Here is a 20,629-nt window from a genome sequence, read left to right as displayed (position 1 = left end):
GTCTATTTTTAACCTTATTTGTACAAGCTTTTAACCCAGATCATATCCATATGTCACCATTAATCCTTTAAAGCCACACAAAAAAAGAAAATGAGTATTTCTATGGGATATACTAATTAAACAAATCTACAGAAATGCTCAGAACAGTAATAAAGAAGCTTCACGTATCACTTGCAATAACATAGAGAAATAAAAAAAAAAAGGTAAAAAATGCATAAAAAAAATATATATATATATATGCATCATATGGTACATGAAGAATACCTCCCAATTTGGAGAGAGAGAGAGAGAGAGAGAGAGAGAGAGAGAGAGAGAGAGAGAGAGAGAGAGAGAGAGAGAGAGAGAGAGAGAGAGAGAGAGAGAGAGAGAGAGAGAGAGAGAGAGAGAGAGAGAGAGAGAGAGAGAGGGGCATTATGTGTGGAGTTGAATATATTTGGAAGCAGATTTATGCATTTTTGTAGCTCAATTCTGTCTTTACTTCATTGAGTTTTACAAGTAGAGATCTTGTTTTTGAAGTGTTACCTTTGTCATACTTGATACCTAAGAGATGGGATGTTGTGAAACGGAGGAAATGTTCACAATTTTTTGGGTGTTCAATATTAAACACAAAGCCCTGCTACCAATGAGACTACAGCCATAGAAATACATGTTGGTTCAGCTACAGGTGCACCATCAAATACACACTAGACTGCCCTGTTCTTAGTTCTTCTTCTGGTACCTTAAGGAAGAAATAATAGTGTAAACATTAATAACATTTTGACATTAAAATAAAATTTATATGTAGATGTATATCTTAAGATGATAATATATTCAGAAATTTCAATATATACACATCACTCTAAAATCAAAGGTACTGAAATTTAACCTTAGTAAAGATGGAGTCTTTCCTTTCTCCAAGCAGGTGAAGTAACCCCAATATAACTAAGCAAGCATCTGGTGCAAATAAATAAATATATAAATAAATATGATAATAAGTAAATCAAATAAACAAAAGAAAATTAACTGTGTAAGGAAAAAGTGAAGATATGGTCACATCCAATAGGACAGTCCACTAATTTGAGTACCAATCTTTTAAAAGTCTCCTGTAATTATTGCTTTATCACATAAGAATTAACAAAAATAAAGCTCCTCGATGGTTCTACTAATTATATGAATGACAAGCATTTTGATTGAATGCTCAGAACGACCAGTATACTAATGATTTTTGTCCTTTGTGTCACAGCAGCAAATCTTTTGTACGAGTATGCGGTTATGTTTTTTACTTGAGACACTATTTGGGTAATATCATAATGCAATAATGCTTTGTCTAGCAAGTCCTCGTAAGAATATGATGAGTACTGATCGAAAAAAAAAAAAAAAGAAAGAAAGAAAGAAAACCCCACCCGAACCTACATGCCCCGACATAACACACTGATGTTCCGAACTCCCGATTCTTCTCATCATATCCACCAAAACAGTGTGAGAAGTCCTGAACTTCATCACAACCATGGAAGAAACCTTTATCAGACTGTTTGCACTTGCGCTAGTGCCAGCAAAGGTGACTCCAAGAATTCTATCTCCACGCGAATTAGTGACCTGTCTTATTGGACTGCAAGGGAAGAGGATGCAGCTAACATTTCTAAAAAGATTGATAATATTTACATTTTAAATTTCAAATTGGACAGCCTATTGGGTTTATTTACACTAGAAATAATGTCTTTCCTTACGAGAGAGAGAGAGAGAGAGAGAGAGAGAGAGAGAGAGAGAGAGAGAGAGAGAGAGAGAGAGAGATGCTTTACACCTATTAAAATCTTTAACATCACTTATGCTGCAAACAATTATTTAGCCATAACACTCAGCCAAAAATTTGATAGAAGAGCAGGAATTTAACAATTAAATGAGTACCTTTATAGAAATTGGTGCAAGCATTACAGTTAGATAGGTCATGCTTAATACAATGTTTGGTTTTTGCATGCAGCATAGTTTCATGAATACTAGGCTTATAAAAGTGAAAGATGCATTGCTAATGATGAAAAGATACATATATTAAATTGCTACCAGCTACTGAAATGAACAAATTGAACTAGACATTACTTGCATTGACTTTCATCAAGTAAGGTTTCCATATACAGAGTAACTGCTTTTCTTTTTTTGAGAATGGCAATTATTGGGAGCCTATATTTCTCCAGCCCTTTCAAAACTGCTACTCTTGGGTCTGGTTCATCCGCTTGTGGTTCTAATCTCAGGAACTCCTTGATTATCTGTAAAGATATAAGCATCAAATAATTATAAGTGAAGGTTACAGAGATGAGCACCTGCAATAACTGTACTTAGTTATGAGTGCTTATCTCCCGTCACTGAGGCCTTTGAGCCTGAGAGGGAGAATGGAAGTACCAGTAGTTAAATATCAATTACCTACTATAAAATATAAATAGCTATATACATTATAGCCCTACAAATAAAGTTGACAATTAGTAACAATATGTAGCAAAATCCATAAAGTGTACATATATACACACTTATGCCATCAAAAGTCTGAATCCACGGGTACAAGTTTAGGATTTCTGCTACAAGAATGTTCCCATTGATTATTTTTTTGCGTCTCTCAGAGAGTGTCAACTGCATGAGGCGTTCAGCCTGAGGAAAATCATTAAAGTAAAATTAGTTTTCATAAGTTGACTGTCCCGCCAGCCTCCCTCTCTCCCTCATATATATATATATATATATATATATATATATATATATATATATATATATATATATATATATATATATATATATATATACTAGCATCATTTTTCAGTGGCTATCCACCAGTACCATTGAAATTGCTTACATAAGAGCAGGTATTTTTGAACAACACCAGTAAAGAAGTCTCTGAAATATAAAAAAGATAAATCAAGCGTACAAATATCACATACCTTATCTAACTCGGGATCTTTCTTCATCCAATGTAGAGCAAGCCACTGTCTATGTCTCTTTAATGACTCATCATCTTCTGAATGGGGCCTTGGTGGAAGGTAAGCCTTTACTCCACACATCAGTGGACACGTGGTCTCTTTTGGCGCTATGCAAGGGATCTTCTTTTTCCTTGACGTCACCTCAGTCACTGAGGAATCCTGCCTCTTTCTTGAATTCTGAAACTTGCGCTGGATGCACAATTTCCATTGCAGCTGCAATTCATGCTCCTCGAGATCACTGTTTCTCAGGATGGCAGGAAATGATGTCAAAACAGCATTTGCCATATTCATATACTGTTCTGATGTTGGATAGCTGAAATATGATAATGATAATAATAATAATAACAATAATAATAATAATAATAATAATAATAATAATAATAATAATAACAACATATTATTAATAATAATGTCACAATACCTTGATATGTAATAATGATGATAACAATAATAATGATAATATCAATCTAGCTAACTATATAGATGGCTTAACTCCTTTTATTATATTATTATTATTATTATTATTATTATTATTATTATTATTATTGTTGTTGTTGTTGTTCTTCTTAACAATCACCTAATTGTGCTTTTGTCCCAGTGAAATTGGCAGATAGTGGTACCCACTATCTGAATAGTACACTCAAAGGTGGTTTCACACCTATCAGTGCCATATTAGTATCATATAATGTCAGTGATATCCATGTCGCTTTCGTGACATCTATGCACACATATCCTTTCAGACGTGGAGTTGGCTATGATTGTCATAATTCTTGATGAAGAGCAAGATGCTTGCTTAACAAAAAAATAAAGAAAAGAAAAGTGGGTACATGAAACGTGGAAGAAAAAGAGAAACTGAAGGAGATTTTGCTATTCTGTACGAGGAATTAATTAATGATGAAACAAAAATTTTCCAGTACTTAAGAATGTCCAAAAACTGTTTGATGACATTGCTCAGTGATGTGTGGTGTGGTGTGGTATGCTGTGGTGTGTTATGATGTGGTGTGTTCTGGTAAGTATAATGTACAATGTGATTAATTACATCAATTAAAAAGAGTATTTATTACCATTTCAATTTCTTCTATTTTATTTCAAACACTTGTCCGACATCCGTGAAAATTTTTAAAATACCAGTGACGACGATATTCCATTTCACGGAACGGAGACATAACAATCACTTCAGTCAAAACATGGTACTTCACCGGACGTGTGTAAATGCTTCCGCTGAATTCCAAAATGATGAATTTTTTTTTTACTGACACTGAAGCACTGAACAGCACGGAACGAATACGGCACTGATGTGTGTGTGAAGCGACCTTAACCCGTATCCCTCTGGAGGCGTATTCCCGAAGTCTGGTAATGTTTCGGCCCATTTACTCTTGTAGCGGTTAGGTTAGGTTAGATTAAGTTACGTATAGGTAATTTTGTGTGAGAATCTCAATGAGACTATTTTAGAGAGAATCCTACAGTTAGTTTTGGAGCTACAGCCTAGTGTCCATACAGGCTGGCGAACGACTCCTTCCAGACTTCAGGAATATGCATTCTGGCCCTTCACAAGAACTGACATCAGATCCCGGTATGAACACAGGCGGTGCATCCCATGTTCTTTTGTTCCTCTTCTCATTGCCTTCCCATTATATATATATATATATATATATATATATATATATATATATATATATATATATATATATATATATATATATATATATATATATATATATATATATCACTCAACATCCCTACATGCAACAAAACTTACCAAAACACACTCAAAATACACTCGAAACATCCAAAACACAGCCAAAACACATCACAACACCCCAAAATACCCACTACACTCACCTAAACACAACCAAATATTGAATATTCACTCAAAACACCCTGTAACATCTAAAAATATCCAAATAACCCACCCCAACCACGTTAAATTTATCCAAAACACACTCAAAGCACCCCAATATACCTAAAACTCATCCAAACACACTCAAAAGATTGAAAACACCCAAAATACACTACAACACCCCAAAACTCATCAAACAAACCCAAAACACATCAAAACATCCAAAACACACTTAAAGCACCACAAACACACCACAAACACACCCTTAAAGACCCAAAACTACTTGCACACAATCAAATACACCTCAAGAGACCTGACACACACACCCAAACTCACCAAAACACTTACAACAGAAAATAAACCCAAAACAAACTCACTACACCTCAATATACCCCCAAACACACCCATAACACACAAAAACATCCTACAATATATCCAAAACATCCCACACGACTCAAACCACTTACAATATAACTAAAAACATCCTAAACCACATTTAAAACACCCAAAATTCACCCAAAACACAATGATAACAGCAAATATACACCCAAAACACACCTAAACACCACCAAAACACACTCTATACACCCCACAATATTCCTACATACATCCTAAACACGTAAAACACCCAAAACACACCAAATGTTACAGAGAACTGCAGCGCAGCAAGGGAAACTAAGCTAAATATTGTTTACCTGTTTTGCCTCCTCCTCCATTTCTTTTTATTTCTTCCTTCTCCTCTTTCATTTCTCTTATTTTCTTCCTTCTACTACAACTATCTACACGCCTGACTTTAGAAACAGTTGGAAACACTTGGAAAACACTGGAAATTACGGTAAATATTGAGGAGACACTGGAGCAGACCGAGTCCCGAATCCTTGATGACGTCACAGGCGAGGTGCCGGCGCCCCGCTGCCATACGTACGTAACGTATTTCATTTTGAAATTGACCCCTAGAAAAAATGAAGCTAGGCTCGAATGCATTATATATTCTGACTTGACAATTACTTTAATTAATATTCATAATATCAAAACACCTCCAGTCTCAGTAGTTATAAAGAAATATTATGTGAAATATGGAAAAAGTGTTGGAAATTTTGACACCATTAAAAACACTGAAAAGTCCACCTATTCCACTTTACACTGGTAAAAAAACATTTTAAAAAATCTGAACTATTTTTTTAAATAATGCACACTTAGTTACAAGCTACAATAAAAAAATAAAGAAGCTAAAAAATGACAAAATCACCACTTTCAACGGGACAATAAGCCTATTCAAATTCCACATACTTAACTCAACAGGAACGCAACATACTTTAAAAATCATAAACGATTTTTTGAAGCAATAAAATCTTCATTAAAGCCTCAACTAAAAAAGCCAAAAACCAGGCTGGGTAAATTTCACCGTACAAACTGCCCCTTATTTACATAAAAAACAACACCAAATTCAGCACATTTACTTAACTGAAGCAAGAAAAACACTTCAAAAGCAACGAAATATTTTTAGAAACCATAAAATCTTACTATACAAGCCAAATAAATTAATTCAGAAAATAAAAAAAAATACTGGAACCAACAAGCTGGAACAGGTGCCAGTCCATCATGGCGGCCCTCGGCGGCGACCTCAGTGGGGGAGCCGGCGGCCATGTTGCCTTATTTATTCCTATATAACACCAAAACCAGGCAATGACGGATATATCTGACCAGCGGATATGAAGGTTAGACATGTGGATCCATCTTGTGATATGTTAGGCTTACAATAAGTGAGAGACGAGGCAAATAATGACTAATAACACAGCTGACGGCTTGTTTACATATTGGCGAACATTAAATATTTGAATAAATTTCCAACTCTTTCCAGACTCAGACGTAAACAAAACTAAATATAGATAATTAACCCCTAAAAAAACTAAATAACGAATAATGAATCCTAAATAAACGAATACAAGACACTACAGGGAGGATTAGGGTGTTGTGAAGGCAGTAAGGCTGACTGAGGAGAGACTGGCCCCGCTGGACTCACCTTACGTACTCGTGCCTCTCTGGTGATGCTTGACGGTGCTTGGTGCAGGAAGAAGGTGTCGGGAAGACGGAAACACTGGTTAATAGAGCGTGTAGGGCAAGATTGACCAGTGCTGACCAAAACACTGCAGCCAGCCAGCCGCTCGCCGTGGTAACTCCCCAGCGCCACCTGTCACTGATCCAACACCCACCCACCCACACACACACAAAAATTGACATGCTATCAAATAATACGTCACATAATATAAATATCCTCACTTCCTGACTCTCCTTTCCCCACTCCACCCCCGATAAGTGATTATGAACGCAATCTTCACTCAGTGCGGCACCGTGTCACCGCAGCAAACACGAACCAGGGTAGAATAGGCTCAACTGAAATGCTCCTACTCTCTCTCTCTCTCTCCTCACGACTGTTTTTCAAATCTATAAAGATGATTATCAGGGTTTTCAATGCTGTTTCTCCTGTTATTAATGTAGAAATGTTGTTAATCTGTCACTAAAACCGTAAAAATACCCTTGAAGACCTATGCAACTACTGACAGAGAGAGAGAGAGAGAGAGATAACTAGCAATAACGCTCACACACACATACACACACCAGTGCATTTATACGAAGGACTCTCCTGAACTAGACGAGGTCATACTTTGATGTATAATTTGGAAATCAGCTATTTTTTTCTATTAAGACACACGCAATTAAACGCTGATTTCCGGACGTGTCACTTGCGATCATACCACGTACACTCGTGGCCTTGCAATGCGCGGCTGCTTAACGGGATGCACGTTCTCTACTTATGATACAAGTTATTTCCGAAACATGTAATTTTTTTTTCCCCTACGTCCACTCAGGTCAAGCATACGCAGCTCACTGGCCCTTCCTTCCGCCTCCATCTTTCACTTTGTCCTCCAAAACCGTGGGGAGGGTACAGTGTCGCCCCACACACTCGCCACTCACTTTTCCTGCCTTTCTTACACTCTCGGGCGCAAGCAAGGCCTTGTACCTTTATATATAGATGGACACGCACAGAGAAGTAATAGATGAATCATTACACCAACACATGATTCATCTATACTGTTTCATCTTCTGTCGATATTTGATCTGTACATGTATACTTCTCTCTCTCTCTCTCTCTCTCTCTCTCTCTCTCTCTCTCTCTCTCTCTCTCTCTCTCTCTCTCTCTCTCTCTCATTAGTTAGGCAGTGAGTGATAAGGACGATACTTTAGTTTTTATATACATACGCGCCTGATGTATTACTCCTTAATGAACCACACTGAGGCCGCCACCCCCTCACCTCTCATTACCGTCTTTTATTCATCGCTGTCTGTACTACCCATCTTTATTCATGATTCTTTTTTTTTTTATCTAGTTTTATTCATTGTCTTTCTACTTATTTTTATCCATTGTCTTTCTTCCTATCTTTACTAGTGACTATATCTACCTGTTTCATTGTCTCGCTTCTTATCTTTATTCATTGTCTCTTCCTATCTTTATTCATGACTCTCTCTCTCTCTCTCTCTCTCTCTCTCTCTCTCTCTCTCTCTCTCTCTCTCTCTCTCTCTCTCTCTCTCTCTCTCTCTCTCTATATATATATATATATATATATATATATATATATATATATATATATATATATATATATATATATATATATATATATATATGTGTGTATGTATCTTAATTCATGATTTTCACTACCTCTACTTTCTTTTCATCAGGGGGAATGTCGAAGATGCAAAGAACTAATTTAATTTTACTAGTGTATTATTTTTCTTTTTTGTTCTTCTGTGGCGTATAGGATGAGAAGTTTGCGCTAATCTGAGAATTAGAAAGAGAAAAGAAATGTTGCAAGTTTCTTGTTTGTATCGTTCATAGTAAGACATTTAAAATTAGACATAGGAAATTGAAAATAAATAAATAAATAAATAAAAATACTAAAGATAGCTTGTGTCTGTATCACACGAGCAAAAATAAATAAGTGAACAAATGAATACAAAAATAATTTCATCCATTCATTCATTCGTTCATCCATAAACAAAATAAAAAAAAAAAGAAATTTATATCAGGTAACAAATGATAATGAAAATAATAATAATAATAATAATAATAATAATAATAATAATATCAAGATAATAGAAATTTGTTTACATACCGTATGAAAAATAATAATGAAAATACAGGAAGTTTTCTTTTTCTCTGGGATGAAAAAAAAAAAAAACGGAAAAATATTGTGCCCATTTTCTTTAATGATGGAGGAAATGGTGGTTGTTCTCATCATTTACCTCCTTTCTTCTTCCCCTCTCTCCCTCTCCCTCTCTTTCCCTCTTCCTCTCTCTCTCCCTTTCCTTCCTTCCTTACATTTTTTTTTCTCTTAATTCCCTTCTTTCTTCATTCCTCTTTTTTTTCTTTCATGATTCCTTTTCTCCCGACCCTTCTTTTCTTATTTCTGACCTTCACTACTTTTTTCCCTCTATTTTCTCTTCATTTTCACCCGCTACCACATTCCATTTCTTCCTTTCCTCCATTACACCGTCTCTTTCTTCTTCCATCATTCTCCCCTTTATCCATCGTTTCTTTCCTTTCTTACTTATTTTCTTTCCATACTGCATTCTGTTCTTCTTTTTTTTTCTTCCTAATCATTAGTTTTTCCTTCGTTCCACAACTTTTTTATTATTCCTTTCTTTTGTTTTTTTCTTCTCATTTTATCATTTCGTTATTATCTTTCTTCCTCTTTCTCTTTTCAGTATGTCTTCATCATTTTGTGTCCTCTCTCCTTGTTCTTCTTCATTACTTCTTTTTCCTATTTTCTCCTTCCTTTCCTCCTTTTCTCGTTGTTTTCCCCTTTCCTTCCTCCTTCCTTCACTTTTTTTTCTTTTCTTCCACCCCCTCCGTTCCTAACACTTTTCCTCCTTTATCATCTCACCCCCTTACTGCCTTCATTTTTCGTTTTTCTTTCGTAATCCTCCCTTTCTCTTTCCTCTTTCCTTGATATTTTTTTTTCCATTTTTACCTTTCATTTCTCCTTACCTCCATTTCCTTTTCTTTTCTTTCCTCCACCATTACGTCAATTTCTTCCTTCCTTCCCTCCATTATTGCTCCGTTTTTTTTTCGTTCTTCCTCTTTTTTTCGTTCTTCCTTCTTTCTCTTTTTTTCTTCTCTTTTCTTTGTTATTGATCCATCTTTAACCTTCCTTTCTTCTTACTTCCATTTCCTCTCTCTCTCTCTCTCTCTCTCTCTCTCTCTCTCTCTCTCTCTCTCTCTCTCTCTCTCTCTCTCTCTCTCTCTCTCTTCCCCACCATCACATCTTATTCTGCCTTTCCTGCATTATTTCTCCACTTGTTTATCCCTCCTCCTCTCCCATTCCTTCAGATCATTCACTCGTGTTGGGCTGGAAGGGACGCGGGCGAAAGGGAACAGAAGGGAGGGGGAGAAGGGTAAGGGTTGTCTACGGGCTGCGGGCGCCACTAGATTCGTTTTGTAACCGAGAGACCCCCAACACACACACACACACACACACACACTTCTAATAACCATCATAATTTTATGTCTTTTTCGATAATCTTAATTGCAAAGACTTACAGACACTCGTGGCTCTGTCTTTTTTTTTTTTCTCTCTCTACTTCCTTCCCTCCGTTCTCCGTCCCCCCCCCCTTTTTTTTCTTGCCGTTTTCTATCATTATTGTCTCACATTCTTCCTTTTCCTCCATTTTCTTCTAGTCGCTGCCTCCTTCCTTTCTTCAATCCAGCAATACTCGTAGAACAAAAGAAAATAAGGCAATTATTGAAAGCCAGCAGGTGACACACAAGACAGCTCCTGGCATACTTAAAACTTACGTACATCTATCATTAGCAGTAGATTTACTTAGCCTCCTCTCGAAAATATCTAATGTCTGTGGATTTACCACATTTTAGCAAATTTCCTCTCACTCTGTGGCCTTTGAAAAAAAAAATGTGATAAGCCACACCCGGTGATGTATTAAGACTGTTTGTTGTAAGTTATCAAGGCAGCGAGCAGTTTATGGACCTCGTTTTCTTTAACAAGGCTTTCAGAAGGGGAATGCGTGAGGCTTAGTAACAATTTATCGTCATTACTTTTGGTCTTAAGACTGAGCCAGACGCGTCTATCGTCAGAGAAGAGTTAGGGGAACCACACAGTAATACATTTCACCTCCATGCTTGAATTTTTACACCGGCAGTAAGTGAACGAATGTATGAGAGGTGGGAGAGGTGCAAGTGGACATGTTGAGTAGAGGTAATGAGATTTATGGGAGATGAGTAAGAAACGAGGGAAGGGTGAACGTAATGAGTGAAGGGAGTGAGTTATGATGAGTGAGTGGGTAAGGCAGGCAAGAAGGGTAAGGACTGAGGGGAGTAGATGGATGGGTTAGTGAGTGAGTTAAGTAAGGAAGAGTGTGATAAAGGATAAACACACCAATAATGAGAAATTACACTATTTAACGTATTCATATACGCTTTATTCTCGCACCACCACTATTTTCAAAGGCCACAAAGATGATTAGCCGAGTTCTCAAGAGTGCTTTTTCCTGTTAATTGTGTAGAAATATTGTTCATCTGTCACTGGAATCCTAGAAACACCCTCAAAACCTGTGTAGCTTCAACAAGAGGAAAGTAGTGGAGGTGAAGAAGCGTTTCGGAATATGGGTCTAAACATCACGCGATTAAATACTGCAGGAGTGGGGATTAACTGGATTTTCTTTGTCACTGCAGGAGGTCGTCTTTTGATGGCGCGCAGGTTGGCAGGAGGAGGAAAGGAGCAGATGCCACCTCGCCCTCCCGCCACTCCCTACCCAATGACGCCCTTCTGTCCAGCGGCCTTGGCGTGGTCGGCAAGGGTGAGTGTGCATGTCTGTGTGTGTATCTGTGTTCTTAGCTAACTTTCTTTTTTTCAGATTTAATTAGATTTATTTTGTCTTTTTCATTCAATTGTGTTTTATGATTATCCTTGAATCTCTAAATCTTTCTTTCTTCTTCTTCTTCTTCTTCTTCTTCTTCTTCTTCTTCTTCTTCTTCTTCTTCTTCTTCTTCTCTATTATCATCATCATCATCATATTTTTAATCTTTCTCTTCGTATTATTATTATTTTTAGTATTATTATACTATCATGGGCACACATAACTTTTCCCAATACAACATTCCACTAATCCATTGCTCTGCTGTCTGGAAAGATTAACCATTCACATCTTCTTATGAACTTGTATAATTAAATGCTTTGTTGTGTCCTCTTGAGAATGACAGTCTTGTCACTATCTAGTACATTCATTAATGACTTTTTTTTTTACTGGCCTTTTACATATAGATAGCATGATTATACTGTCTTTTCCTCTCTCATCTAATGTTTGTAAGTGTAATTTAGTGTGTGTGTGTGTGTGTGTGTGTGTGTGTGTGTGTGTGTGTGTGTGTGTGTGTGTGTGTTAATATATAAGCAACTAGTACTGTATATATTAACCCTTTCACTATTATGGTCATGCTTTATCAACATTCAGAGCACTTTAAAAGAACAACTGTTGGCAATGACACAGGAAAATATAGAATAGGAGATTAATATATTTTCCAAGCTTCAGAACTACATATATAAGAAACTGTAGTAAGAAATGTATGTAAAAGTTATAGAAGATTATGAGAAAACTTTGTGCAGTGGTGAAAGGGTTAATCTATCAGAAAGATATCTATAAATATTATGTAAAGAAATCTGTAAACTGAGAATGAAAGAAATGTGATTTAAGGATTCACAGAAAGCTATCATACCTTTCCTTCAAAGCTTCTCACTGTTGCAGGTGTTGGTGGTGGTGGTGGCCGCTCCCGCACTACTCAACCCAATGATAAGGATTTCCGAAACTTTGATTACGAGAGTGACTTTGAGACGGATGAGGAGGTGGGTGGTGGGAAGGAAACTGACACTACCTGTTATTTAGTGTGTGTGGTGCAGTGTTTGATGGTGATGTAAAGTACATGATGGAGGTGATGGTAGTGGTGGTATTGGTGGTAGGTCAGCCTGCCAATTGAAAACTGAAAATGGTACCACTGAGTTATCAAGTGTGTGTATTTACCTAGTTGTGTTTACCTAATTGTATTGTACAGGCCATGAGGCAAAGCTCATTTTGTCCTGTCTCCATGTCCATATTTATCCAATTTCTCTTTAAACTTATGTACACTATTTGCCACAACTTCTCTTCCTTTAAATCGTTCCAGATTTTGATAGTTTGATACGAGAAGCTGTATTTCTTGATGTTACTCAAACATCTACTCTTCTTTATTTTTCTTCCCATGCCCCATCATCTATCTCTCTCCCTCCTTCACTTGTAGTACCAAATAATTTCTGTCTATTCTTTCTATATTGTTTACTAATTTGTACATTGTTATGAGGTCTCCTCTTTCTCTTCTCTTGTAATGTTGGTAATCCCATCTTTTCAAGTCTTTCTTCATAGCCTAAGTCTTTCATTTCTGATACCATCTTTGTCACTATTCTTTGTATTCTTTCCATTTCCCCTATATATATATATATATATTTTTATTATTTTTTTTCTGTGTGGAGTCTAAATTACTGTTGCATATTCCAATTTAGGATGTGTCATGCTTGTTAAAATTTTCTTCAGCATTTCTTTATTCAGATAGTTAAACACCACCCTAATGTTTGTTAACAAGCTGTATGTAGAACTGAACATTCCATTTATGTGCCTTTCAGGTGATAATATGTCCTGAATCATTACTCGCTAATCTTTATCTTCATTACTTTTCATTATTATTTCTCCTCCCAGTTTTGTAATTTCCTATTTCCAACATGTAGCATTTTTTGACATTAATTCTAGTTTCCATCTTTGGCTTCATGCATGTATCTTGTCAGAGTCCCTTTGCAACTCCTTGCCGTCATTTTCATTATTTTTGCATCATCAGCAAACAGATTTATATAAGTACTTAGATCCTCTGTCATATTTACATACAGGATGTCCTGTGAGTTAAGGTGCATACTTCAGGACTTGGTAGTTCAAGTAATTCCAGCTCAAAAACACTCTATTTACATGTGTTGTGTTTCACTTTATTTTGTGAGAAATTAACATGTAATTTGCGCATTGCAGGAACCGCTCACCTGGGTGGACATTCATCTCCTTTCTCCCCTCCTGAGTTCCCTACATACTCAAGTGGTGCCGTGCATCATTAAGTGATCATTTTTTGTATATAATCTACACAGTTAATTCCTTACAGGAAATGGTTAACAAATGACAGATTAAATTTCTGTATGTGTCAATAAGAAAATGTACATGTAACACAGCAGTACATTGATTGCTAAGTGCTCCTTTTTAAAACAGGCATGGCAATTCACCAGTTTCATGATGACTGCCTGGCATTCCTGCCACTCCTGTGAATGTCTGTTCAGGTATAGATTATTTGATATTCTTTCAAGGCGATGTCAAATTACACTGTGTTCCATGAATTCTGCTCCTTTACATAGTTGTGTATTTGTGTTTGTATGCCTGTACTGATGGTTGAGCTTCATATTGCTTCAGTACATTCAGCTGCTGCAGAAGTATGGGGAAACATCCTCTCTCATGGAGATACCATCTTGAGCTGCTCCAATATGTTCAGCTGCTGCAGAAGTATTAGGGAAACATCTTCTCTCACAGAGATGCTGACACACTGTAGAACACTCTGCTATCTGGGTGTCTTCTACCTGGGTACCTGTGTCTGTATTCTGCTGCTACAATCCAGATATTCCCATCACAGAATGAATATCATGTCATGAATATTATCACATAAATATCATGTCCAAATACTCAGTGTTACTGAATGTGAAAGGCATCTTCACTGTAGCAAAAAGATGCACCTTCGCAGTCAGCTGATTGGTGAGACCTGTCATTTAGGTATCAAGACATCAACTACTGAGTGTTGAGGGGGTGACAGTTGCAGTGAGTTGCCATGTATGTTAAAAAAAAAGTAGCACTTAACAACCACTATATTGCTGTGTTACCTGTACATTTTCTTCATTGACGCATACAAAAATTTAATCTGTCATTTACTAAATGTTTTCTGTAAAGCTTTGACTCCATAGATGGTACACAAAAAAAAAATTATCACTTAATGCTGTATGGCGTCACTTGAGTATGTAGCAAGTTGAGGAGAGAGGAAGGAGGCTCACCCAGGTGAGCAGCTCCCACAACACACAACTAACATGTTAATTTCTCACAAAATAAAACAAAACATTGCATATGTGTACAGAGTATTTCCAAATTAGATTTACTTAAACTATCAAATCCCAAAGTATGTACCTAATCTCTCAAGACACCCTGTATATTTGAAACATTATAATAGGTGCCAACACAGATCCTTGTGATACCCCACTTGTCACTTCACACCAACTTGAATTAGTCTCTCTCATTAATGTTCTCATTTCCCTTCCTTGTAAATAATCATCCATCCATCTCAATTTTGCTCCCTTTAGTTCTTGCCTTTCTGTATTCTTCTCTAGTATTTCTGTTCAGTTGTCTCATCATTTTCTTCCATGCCCTGTCCTTTTTCTTTTTTGCTTCTACAAACCTGGCATTATACCATTCATGCTTCCTGATTTTCACTTTATAATTTGGTACAAACTATTGCACCACCTCTCTATATTTGCTCAGAAATATCTCATATTTTTCTTGCACTACTTTACCTTGAAATAGTTCTTTCCAGTTAATTTTTCCATAAAATATATTAAGCTCTGTAAAATTCCCCATAGCATAGTTCTGTCTGCCATTTCTGTATTGTTCTTTCCTGTGCAACTCTTTTTCTTCCTGTAGTACAGTTTCTGTTGTCACATGATCCCTTTTTTCCCATTAGACACCATAATGTAAATTCAATCTACTTTCTGGGATTTTTTGTAAACACCAAGTCCAACTGTGATGGTTCTTCTTCTCCTCTGCGTCTTGTAGCTTCATTCACCCACTGCCTCATTGCATTCACCATCATGGTCTGCATAAGTTCTTCACTCCATGACCCAACATTTTCTTTCACTTTAATTTCCTCCCAGTTAATTCCTTTAGTGTTGAAGTCACCTAATAAGAGCACTTTATTACTTTTCTTATCATTTCCTCTACTATTTTTTGCTTCTCGTTGCATAATTTTATATCTGTTGGTCTCCCATGCATTAGTTTTTGGTGGTATGTATGTCACAATAACTTTCCTTCTTTAACTTCCTTTGATCTTAATCACAACACTTAAAGTTTCTGCCAGTCCATCTTCCCAACAAAAATATCCTCCCCAACAAAAATATCCTCTTTTACCAATATTATCACTCCTACTTTAATTTCCGTAGCACTTTTTGCTTCTTCTTTCTCTCTGGTTATTTTCATGGCTATGTTCTTCTTGACCCCAAATCTGTCTCTGTACAGTGTCTCTCATAAGTTTACTTTTTTCCTTCATTATTTTAATCACTTGCTTTTCCATATCCTTATTGTGTTCCTGTTGTTGTTCTCTCTCTTCTTTCCAACTTTTGACTTCCTTTGTCACTAACTCTTTCACTTCTTCAACCCTATCCTCTCTTTCTTGTACAGCTTTTTTTAATGCTTCATTCTCTTCCTTTAGTTTCTTGATTTCTTCACAGTACTTCTTGTTTAAGTCCACTATTTTTTCCACCTCTTCTCTCAGTTTTGTTTTCTTTTTCTCTTTCCATTTCCCTCTTCTTCATCTCTGTTATATCACTGGATATCTTTTTTACATTATCGCCACCCACCTCTCTTTCTTCCTTCCATTCCTTTATCATGACTGTTAAGCTAACCTATTTCTCCCCATATTATCACATTTTCTTCAATTTTTCACATTCATTTATTAGTATGTGCTTCACTAACATCCTCCTCCTTAAATCCTTCAAAAACATTGGGATTTGTGCTGAACACCATCTTGCCTAGTTGATGTCACTGCCAATGTTTATCTTTGCACCATACTCCCATTCCAACCTTTTGGCCATTCCTTGTTTAACACTTCACTTTCCCCTGTGTTCACACCTCACACAAGTCCCTGTTATGTCCTCCTGCACAACCAAACCTAGGTAAATCCCTGGAGCTGTTGTTAATGCATTTGATTAGCTGGATGGTTGCTGTGTGTGTGTGTGTGTGTGTGTGTGTGTGTGTGTGTGTGTGTGTGTGTGTGTATTTACCTAGTTGTGGTCTACAGGAGGGGAGTAATTTCATAGTATCCCATCTCTATATCTATCCAGTTTGGTCTTAAAAACGTGGACAGTTATGGCATTGACAACGTCTTCACTGAGTTCATTCCATTTGTTCACACTTCTATGAGGAAAACTATACTTCTTGATGTCTCTTGCACAGTTAACTTTCTTCAGCTTCTTACTGTGTCCCCTTGTACTCTGTGTGTCTAAAGTTATAAAACATTCTTTGTCCACATTTTCCATACCATTTATCATTCTATAGATGTTTATTAAATCTCCTTTCTCTCTCCGATTATTTTCAAGAGTTGGAATTTCCAACATTCTTAATCTCTTCATAGGTCGACTTACTCAACTCTGGAACCATCTGTGTGTGTGTGTGTGTGTGTGTGTGTGTGTGTGTGTGTGTGTGTGTGTGTGTGTGTGTGTGTGTGTGTGTGTGTGTGTGTATTTACCTAGTTTACCTAGTTGTATTTTACAGGGCACAAGCCAAAGCTCATTTTGTCCTGTCTCCATAACCATATTTATCCTGTTTCTCTTTAAACATGTGCACACTGTTTGCCACAACCTCTTCCTTCAAGTTATTCCAGATTTCAATAGTTCAATACAGAAAGCTACATTTCCTGATATCACTTAAACATCCACTCTTCTTTATTTTCTTCCCATGCCCCCTCGTCCATCTCTGTCCCTCCTCTATCTGTAGTACCAGGTCATTTCTGTGTGTGTGTGTGTGTGTGTGTATGTGTGTGAGTGTGTGTATTTATTTAGCATTTTATATTTATGTGTATTTTTATTTTTACAGGATTGAGTCAAACTTATCTTTTTTTTATCAGACTATGTATATCTCTAAAATCTCTGTTCTCTTTTTGTTTGGACACTCCCATTCCCTCATATAATGTATTTCACAGATCCATCTTTCTATGTGGAAAACTGTATTTCTCCATATCCTTACCTTCTCTTCTGTTGCAAGTTTCTTGCTCTTGTATTGACTTGAAGCACAAAGACCCCAAAAATTACCTTGAGATATGACAGTCATCATGGCCCCAGTGACTAAGGTGCTGTACTTTGCCCTCCCAGTTATGAGTTTAATCAGTTTCTCAGTGTTTGTATGATATGTCCAAAGGGGCTTGACACAGTGTCTTTTTACCATTTGTTTTGTGGTTGATGCAAATCTTTTACATAAATCTATGTTTTCTTTTTTGTTTATGCTCTTTGAACACCATAATCACATCCCCTCTTTATCACTTAAGTTAATTTCTTTAATATTTCCACAAAGCTTAAACTTCTGAGACTTTTATATCTATTGTGTGTGTGTGTGTGTGTGTGTGTGTGTGTGTGTGTGTGTGTGTGTGTGTGTGTGTGTGTTTGTGTTTGTGTTTGTGTGTGTGGAACAGGTGGATACATTTCTCCCTTGTCCCAGCAGGACATCAAGCTGGCCAACACCACCCTCACCAAGATGAAGCTACTCAGGAAAAAGCAGGAGAACATGAGGGAAATTGACCGTCGCCGCCAGGACCGGGAGACGCGGCGTGCTCAGGAGGAGAGAGTCAAGAAGTACCGGCAGCTGGAAATGCAGCACAGCCAGAACTCCTTGCAACCTTCCAGTGCTGACAGCGGGGACTCCAAGCTGGGTGGGTGCTAGCCAAGGAGTTTTAATAAGAGGAGACAGTCTCCCACTCTGCTCCCATCCATCCAAGTGAAGCCAGTGGGTGGAGCTTATTGAGTCTGTGGGTGGAGCTTACGATCAACAGATAGACCCAAAACATTGCGATTTCCCATGTTGAGCTATGGGAATTTACCACTTGTTTTTTTAGAAGACGAAAAGTAAGAAAGAATTGATGATTCGAATTATGAAAAGTACATCATGGTTTCCTAAATATGTTATGTAGGCCTATTATCAATGGTAGTTATGCCGAATAACATCTGTATCAAGAAAAATACACCAGATGTTTCCAGGAGAAATGATAGTAAAAAGATTGTTTTTTTTTTTTTATTTCATTGCATGACAAAGCACAAACAGTAAAAGAAAAATTCAATCATTAGATACCTTTTAAGTGTACAGTGACATGATATCACACACAATTCTAAATAAAAGCTCTTCAACCTAATATCACATGGCACAGAGAGAGAGAGAGAGAGAGAGAGAAAGAGAGAGAGAAATTTCATATAAGGTCAATAAGCAATAAGCAAATACATAATGATTCCATCTGAGATCAATCTGGGTTAAGTGATACTATACCAAGAAAAATCAACCTTCAGGCCATCTTTCACCTGATATATATATATATATATATATATATATATATATATATATATATATATATATATATATATATATATATATATATATATATATATATATATATATATATATATATATATATATATATATATATATATATATATACTGGTGTAGTCTATGATATGTGTGTGTGTGTGTGTGTGTGTATTTACCTAGTTACATAGTTGTGAGTTACAGGAGGGGAGTAATCTCATAGTATCCCATTTCTATATCTATCCAGTTTGGTCTTAAAAGCATGGACAGTTTAGGCATTCACAACATTTTCACAGAGTTTATTCCATTTGTTCATATTTCTGTGAGGAAAACTATACTTCTTGATGTCTCTTCTGTAGTTAACTTTCTTCAACTTCTTACTGTGTTCCCTTGTACTCTGTGTGTCTAAATTTATAAAACATTTCTTTGTCCATATTTTCCATACCATTTATCACTCTTCTTCTTTTGGCTGCTCCCATTTAGGGGTCACCACAGTGGATCACTCTTTTCCAATGCACTCGGTCTTCTGCGCCTTCCTCTGTCACACCCACCACTTGCATGTCTTCCTTCACAGCATCCATAAACCTTCTCTTTGGTCTCCCTCTCTTCCTCCTATCAGGTAGATCCATGTCCAGCATCCTCCTCCCCACATACTCCTTGTCATTCCTCCTGACATGTCCAAACCACCTCAGCCTAGCCTCCCTTGCTTTGTCCCTAAAGCGACGTACTTGTGTTGTTCCTCTGATGCAATCATTTCTGATTTTATCCATCCTTGTCACTCCAAGAACAAATCGCAACATCTTCAATTCTGCTACTTCCAACTCCGTTTCCTGCTTTTTCGTTAGTGGTACTGTTCCCATACCGTACAGCATGGCAGGTCTCACTACCGTTTTATAAATCTTTCCGTTTGTTCTGGCGAAAACCTTTCTGTCACATGCCACTGCTGCTGTCTTCCTCCACCCATTCCATCCTGCTTGCACTCTCTTCTTTACCTCCCTACCACAGTCTCCATTACTATGTACCATGGACCCCAAATATCGAAATTCATCAACTTTTGTCATTTGCAAACCTTGTAGCCTTATTGTCTCCCCATCACCTCCATTGAGACACATGTACTCAGTCTTGGTCCTACTTAATTTCATTCCCCTTCTCTCCAGTACATATCTCCACCTCTCTAACTCTGTCTCTACTTCTTCCCAGTTTTCACAACAGATCAAAACATCATCTATGAACATTATATTTGATGGGGATACCTATCTGACCTCATCAGTCAGTCTGTCCATCTTTACTGCAAACAGGAAGGGGCTCAAAGCCGATCCCTGGTGCAGTCCCACCTCCACTCCAAAACCCTCCATTATTCCTACAGCACACCTTACTGCTGTTACACTGTTTTCGTACA

General features: G+C 37.0%; 1 protein-coding gene and 1 long non-coding RNA gene across 13 annotated transcripts in view; one reads left to right on the top strand and one right to left on the bottom strand.

Annotated features, from left to right (window-relative positions):
- LOC135102849 (TOG array regulator of axonemal microtubules protein 1-like) overlaps positions 1 to 20,629 on the top strand; it is a 124,417-nt gene that overhangs the window by 84,836 nt on the left and 18,952 nt on the right. For 11 of the 12 annotated variants that reach the window (XM_064008426.1, XM_064008428.1, XM_064008427.1 and 8 more), the window contains 3 exons: positions 11,528 to 11,652; positions 12,595 to 12,692; positions 18,376 to 18,586. In XM_064008426.1, the coding sequence (XP_063864496.1) occupies positions 11,528 to 11,652; positions 12,595 to 12,692; positions 18,376 to 18,586 (434 nt within the window). The remainder of the gene's footprint in view (positions 1 to 11,527; positions 11,653 to 12,594; positions 12,693 to 18,375; positions 18,587 to 20,629) is intronic. The other variant, XM_064008424.1, reaches the window with a different exon arrangement.
- LOC135102851 (uncharacterized) lies at positions 2,095 to 7,055 on the bottom strand. Its single transcript, XR_010269800.1, has 3 exons — positions 6,803 to 7,055; positions 2,901 to 3,252; positions 2,095 to 2,240 (listed from the first exon to the last, which is right to left on the bottom strand). It is a non-coding gene; the product is annotated as an uncharacterized LOC135102851 (long non-coding RNA).

This window comes from Scylla paramamosain, chromosome 8 (assembly GCF_035594125.1).
Source record: "Scylla paramamosain isolate STU-SP2022 chromosome 8, ASM3559412v1, whole genome shotgun sequence".
Taxonomy (NCBI): Eukaryota; Metazoa; Arthropoda; class Malacostraca; order Decapoda; family Portunidae; genus Scylla; species Scylla paramamosain.
This window is presented reverse-complemented; position numbering and strand designations above follow the sequence as displayed.